Consider the following 6,466-nt stretch of genomic DNA (forward strand, 5'->3'; position numbering starts at 1 on the left):
ATGATACGCGACTATGCGAGTGTCTGTACATAACTATTGTGGCTGAAAAGTACACTTGGTATCATACCCGACTATGCGAGTGTCTGTACATAACTATTGTGGCTGGAAAGTACACTTGGTATGATACGCGACTATGCGAGTGTCTTCACATAAGTGTACATGAGTACTTTCTTACGTCGGGTCTTTTCTGGGCAACTGCGCGGGCATAGGCGTCATGCGTTTTATTTTTTATATTTTCGATAAAAATGCGATACACAATACATAATGTGGTGAAGAGATTGGAGTAAGTCGCTTCCTTTCCCCTTTCTTTCGATTTCTTGTACAAGCCGTTCATCTGGTATGCGAGCGAGCGATGTAAAATGTAATCTTGCTCGTCACCGGCATGTGTATCTGTGAATTCAAGATATAATAATATGATAAGATATAATATGGAACCTTGACAGGATTTATAGGGTCTAGTGGGGAGCATAGTCGGTAACTACGTGAAGCACTCTGAATTCCGACAGTTTCAGGTGCAGCACTGAAGTTTCAGGTGCAACACTGATCGGTGATGGTCATGGGGATCACTTTCTCGAGGTGGCCGTATTCTACACTTGACCCAATCATTGCTGCTCACCTGTTATATTAGGCAAAACGTACCGAGATTCCAGTAGCGCTTATCGATATAGTCTTCTAAAATTGTCTCTTTTTAGCCCAGGCTTACAAAGAAATACTTAATGCTTGATTAGACTGAAACTATGCATATGAAACGGAACTTATCATGAGCAGATTCCGGCAGTCCTCGATTGCGGATAATGTTATCAACGAGAATTCGAATGTAGGTTTGTCTGAAAGGCCGCTAATACGTTCAAATTCCAGCTTCTATAGAAGTCGTACATTGGAGCATTTGTCGGAAGAAAAGAAAGCAAAGCGGGTTCACTTTTACCGTAACGGTGATCGATTTCACCAAGGTGCCACTTATGCTATATCTGGAACAAGGTTTCGTACATTCGATGCACTTTTAACGGACTTGACGAGGACACTATCAGACACAGCCAATCTTCCGTTTGGTGTTCGGTCTATATTTGCTATCAAAGATTGGCGGAAGGTTGATTGCCTTCGCGATATTGAACATGGAGAAAGCTACGTTTGCTCATCTGGAGAGGGTTGCAAAAAAATGGATTATCTTCAAAACACCACCCCAAACTGGTCTAAAAATAGACAAGGTGGGTTGAAATCACAGTCATTAACAAGGCTTACAAACACAAGACTTTCTTTTAGCGACAAGAATTATCGCTTGATGAGCGAGAGAAAGTCTTTCAAGGCTAACCGAGATTTTATTCGTCCCAAGTTAATTACTGTTATCAGAAATGGTGTTAAACCTCGCAAGGCAATTAGGATACTTTTAAACAAGAAAACAGCCCACAGTCTCGAACAAGTTGCCAGCGAAATCACAACAGCCATAAAACTAGACACTGGAGCGGTACGGAAAATATACACACTTGCCGGTAAGGAGGTGAAAGAGCTCCGTGACTTTTTCGGTCCTGAGGAAGTTTTCATCGCTTGCGGATACGAAAAGTTAACGTATGAAGATTTCGAGATCGACAGTTCTGAGAAAAGTTTATGCAAATCTTATGAGACCCCAAGGGCGCGTCGACGAAGTTTGAAAATCCGCCCCGAAAGTGATCGAGAAACCGGCAGGCTGGTTCTGTCCAACAAAGCGCAGTCCACCATGTCTTTGAACACTGTCGAACCGCTTATCGCCGAACGAAATTATCCCCCAAAGTTACTTGAAGAGTTCAATGTGCTTTCGAATATTGGTGACGGACATTATGCTTCGGTAAAAGAATGCATGAACCGAGCCACTGGGAAGCGTTACGCTTTGAAAGTGGTGCTTGCAGAAGATTCGAGCGATTGCAGATTTGACAACGAGACTACTATCCTCAAACAAATGCGTCATCCCAATATTGTAAGACTAGTGAGGGATTTTATCTCAGACCGGGGGACTTATGTTGTGATGGAATTAGCAAATGGCGGCGATCTGTTTGATGTAATTTCAAGAGGAACCAAATTCTCTGAAGACGACGCTTGTGGCATGCTGCACAACATTGCCAGTGCCTTGCTGTACCTCCACAACCGTAACGTTGTTCATCGTGACGTCAAACCGGAGAATCTTTTAGTGTATCTCTACAAGGATGGTACCAAGGCCCTTAAACTAGGTGACTTTGGGTTAGCCACAGTGCTGGCCGACAAACCACTCTACACAATATGTGGCACACCTACGTATGTTGCTCCGGAAATTATTCTACAAAAGGGCTACGGCCTTGAAGTAGATATATGGGCGGCGGGTGTAATCACTTATATATTACTGTCTGGTTCACCTCCTTTCAGCTCATCAACTGATAATCAGGAAGAGCTGTTTGATATTATCATTTGTGGGAGGCTGGAATTTCCATCGCCGTCATGTGATTGTATTTCACAGTCTGCACGCAGTTTGATCCAGGGAATGTTGCAGCACAGTAGGACTTCCAGGTTGACTGCTTCGGAAGTTCTAAATCATAATTGGCTATCGGAAGGAAATGTCTTTAATTCAGTTCGGGAGAGTATTGAAATTTGATGAATGTGCATCTCATCCATGGCTCATGGAGCTCTGCGATACATTGCTAGCTTCGTGCTCTATGTCACTGCATGTTTACCTAAGCTACGCTGTTTTTCCAATCATACATAATCGCCATGGGTTGATTCATGACACAACACTGTTCCTTTCACAATATTGTTATTCAAAGGTGAGGCGTCAAAATGAAACAGATATTGCGATAGATGAGTGCTGGCCATAATCATACGATGTAACATTTGAATGATCAAACATTTATGCCCTTTTGCTTATTGGTCAATTTTATTGGACTGTACCATGTGGTTGCCAGTGTATGCATATTTTCTTTTATTTGTCAGATTCTTTGCAGAAGCATAGTACCGCATTTTTTCACCCACAATGCAATGAAGCATCGGATTATTATTTACGGATACATGTGAGAACTGAAAACAGTATTACTGTTTTGTCATAAAAATATTCTTCATGTTTGTCTTAATTGGAATTTCGATCATACATGTGCAGTAGGGCGGTTCAAAAATAACCTTTTTTCCTTAATCTTGCGGGCTACGTGATTAAATCGTTAGGTTGCCTTAAAAAACGACGCATACCAAATTTGAATTCATTCCAACCAATATTCGCGGTTTACGTAGAGTTTGAAAATTTTGAATTTGCCCAGAAACGCAAAAAAAAAATTTTTCAAATTTTTCTGCCAACCCCATGAAATTGTTCGGCTGTCTTCAAAGACTATGCAAAACAAATTTTACTCAATTCCAAGCCGTAGAAGCGGAGTTATTCCAGTTTTTCGATGAAAATTATTGGATTATACACAGATCAAGGATAATCCCAGAATTATTAAGGAAAAACTGATATAACTCCACTTCTACGGCTTGGAATTGAGTCAAATTTGTTTTGCATAGTTTTTGAAGACAGCCCAACATTTTCATGGGGTTGGCAGAAAAATGTGAAAAAAAAAAATTTTTGCGTTTCTGGGCAAATTCAAAATTTTCAAACTCTACGTAAACCGCGAATATTGGTTGGAATGAATTCAAATTTGGTGTGCGTCGTTTTTTAAGGCAACCTAACGATTTAATCACGTAGCCCGCAAGATTAAGGAAAAAAGGTTATTTTTGAACCGCCCTAATGTGCAGTTGAGAGTATGGGAATTCTCAAATGATTAATACACTAACTTGGGTCATGAACCACTTTTTCACAACCTGGCTTATGCAATGGGGGGCCATGAAGATGAATGCATGCATGCTTTGTGGACTCGTGTATTGCACTGTAACAGTATTATTTATGAATACATGTTGTCTCTTTTGTTCAGGTTTGGTCAATTTGGGATTCAAGTGTTAACCTACGTATATTTAGAGGAAGAAGTTTTGTCGCACCTGCCATCAAGGTGGCATAGGAGCACTCTCACTTCAAAGTTATTCTTCAATGGGTTGCCTCTACTTCAAATAGTATTCACTGACAGATGTTAACTGATCCATGCATTGACAGTTGAAACCTCTCCCATTCATTTCTAGCCTGGAAGAAACGCTGACGAAGTTAAACCTAGATTCCTCATCTACCTTCAAGATTATTTTCCTACCTCTATAACAGAACTGTCGTACGACAAACAATAAAACAACTTACAGCCTACTTATAATTAGCAGGGTTGTGAAACAGCTGCTTGCATTGCAACCAACTTTGCTTCACGAAATTTATTCAGGAACAGACAAAATTGCACTAGAGTTGTTAATAATCCCTCTTGAAAGAATTAATTGAGTGACAGCTGTTATTAACAGCATCCTAGAATGCTCAACATTCAATCACCATATTCCCAGCAGCTTTTACGTTGACTTGGTGACTGCTCGAAGTACTCTTCAAGATAAATTGATGTTCACATTGCATCGCCTGTGGCTGCTGTAATAACACATACCGAAAATCGACAAATTCACACCATGAGTCACCATACAGTCGTAAGTTTCTATTTTCAGTAGTAACGCTTTTCTGTCTATTACCAAATACTTCGACCGTCCGTATCAAAATAGAAAGGCTGTATTTGTCCATGAAGGTTTTTAAAATATCCGATAACCTCTTGTAGTTCTGTACCCTTAAATATTTAGAGCTGGCACCTACAAACTGTTCCGTCCAATAGTTTGAACCCAGACCATCGAGAATGATCAGCTTTACTGCGGAACTGCTGCTGGCAACCATTGGCTCTATGGATAAGAGTGTGATCAGAAGATGGTGCAGGTCTCTGCAACGTACAATATGAAATTTCTTCACCCATTCTTTAATACATTCTTCTTCGGCATTTGTCTTGTTCTCCAATGTGCCGATGAGCTGTAGCAGGTCGAAGTTTTGATTCAGATCAAAGTACATTGTGTTTGCATCGCATCCTCCTTTTGCAGTTGGAAGAATGCAGTTTGCAAGTATGTTAGTGAATAAAATATTTCCTTGCTTAGTTTTGTTGTCAATAATCTCAATCACCGTCCCCTTACTGGAATACTGGGGAGAGTGTGGTGCAAGCTTTTTCATTTGAGGATGATTGGCAATTATGTTTGTAGTTGCGTGGTGGTGTGAGAACATAGTCGAGAGGAAGTTCACTTAATCACTGTTTGAATATAAATGGAGTGAATATGCTGCTGCCTATGATATATGCGATGCAATAACTATAAAACCTGAAACAAATATAAAATCACAATGGATAGAAATTTTGATTAAACTTGAACGATAATGAATTAATTAGCGGTATCCCAATATTATTCAACTGGAAACTGCAATTTGAAATAAGGAACATGTCAATACGTTGGCAGCATTAAATAATTAGTTACCATCTCATCGCAACCGTCTTTTGATAGTGTTGCTATGCATAAAAATGACAATTTATAAGGAAACAAGGGGAAAGAATAATTTAACTGTATTAACATCCTATATCATAAACTGAGTGAATTTGTCAACCTGTCCGAATCGCGCAGTGATAACATGCGTAACATTGAACTGCAACGTCTCGTCTGATGAGTGATATAATTATATATATATCATTAATCTAGTTACCTTACCCTTAACACAAACTCTTTAAAATCTTATCCTTGACCCAGTGTGCCCGAAAATTATTCCAAAGTCACGTGAAAATTTGAAATTATTAGCGATTCAATGTTCTGTTCAAACCCACCAGTCGAATCAATGCCCGTAACAACAATATTGAACGACTCCTGCAGCGCTAACACTTCCAGCGTCGTCACGTGGGGATTTAAATCCTTCGGATCAGCTGTTTTCGGCGCATTCGCGGTTCACCCACATGTCACACATCTTCGTTCTCGATTCTCGAAGAGTGGACTCCGATACAAAAGGTGCAACCTAGGACTAGAATAAACGTTATAATGCGTTCTGTAGTACTGATTTATTATAATATAATAATCGATCCCGATTTCGCATCACATCACTGAGATTCTGAGATCAATGGTTCAATTCAACCGGAATCAGTATGGTACGTCTGGAATCGATCGAAACTTCTAGTCATCTCAATATTTTCTAATATGGCAAATTGGGCATCTTGTCTCCCTAGAAAAGACTTGTCGACACGAAGGAGACTCGGTAGTCGGTGATACCGAAATGCGTTCGCAGGGCACCAGCATTATTTCTTGTCATTGGCGCGAAATCTTTTCGGTATACGGTGAGAGCATGGTTAATGTCGGGTAGATGCTGATTATATAGTATACAAATAACGATTGTTATCTTCACAGGTGCGGCATTAATAATGCATTTTGGACCGTAAAATGGCCATTGTTGAAATTATGTGCGTGATTCCTATTTTATTGTTCGTATTTAATTCGTCAAAGTTAATTTATACATGTATAGTGGTCCCTTTAATCAAGTAATATTTTCCCGCCACTTCAGGAGGTGGAA

At 39.9% G+C, this 6,466-nt stretch overlaps 2 protein-coding genes across 2 annotated transcripts; one reads left to right on the forward strand and one right to left on the reverse strand.

Moving 5' to 3' along the window:
• The first annotated feature begins 614 nt into the window (after nt 1–614).
• Nucleotides 615–3,895, forward strand: LOC145441209 (serine/threonine-protein kinase DCLK2-like). Its single transcript, XM_080319027.1, has 2 exons — nt 615–3,101; nt 3,728–3,895. Exon 1 carries the CDS (start codon nt 761–763, stop codon nt 2,594–2,596), a length of 1,836 nt encoding a protein of 611 aa, XP_080175153.1. The 5' UTR covers nt 615–760; the 3' UTR covers nt 2,597–3,101; nt 3,728–3,895.
• A 319-nt stretch (nt 3,896–4,214) lies between these two features.
• Nucleotides 4,215–6,115, reverse strand: LOC145441216 (DNA repair protein XRCC2-like). The gene has a single exon (XM_080319036.1). It carries the CDS (start codon nt 5,144–5,146, stop codon nt 4,373–4,375), a length of 774 nt encoding a protein of 257 aa, XP_080175162.1. The 5' UTR covers nt 5,147–6,115; the 3' UTR covers nt 4,215–4,372.
• Nucleotides 6,116–6,466: the final 351 nt, after the last annotated feature.

The sequence above is a fragment of the Botryllus schlosseri genome, chromosome 6 (genome assembly GCF_051294905.1).
Source record: "Botryllus schlosseri isolate E-star chromosome 6, Bs_hap1, whole genome shotgun sequence".
Lineage (NCBI taxonomy): Eukaryota > Metazoa > Chordata > Ascidiacea > Stolidobranchia > Styelidae > Botryllus > Botryllus schlosseri.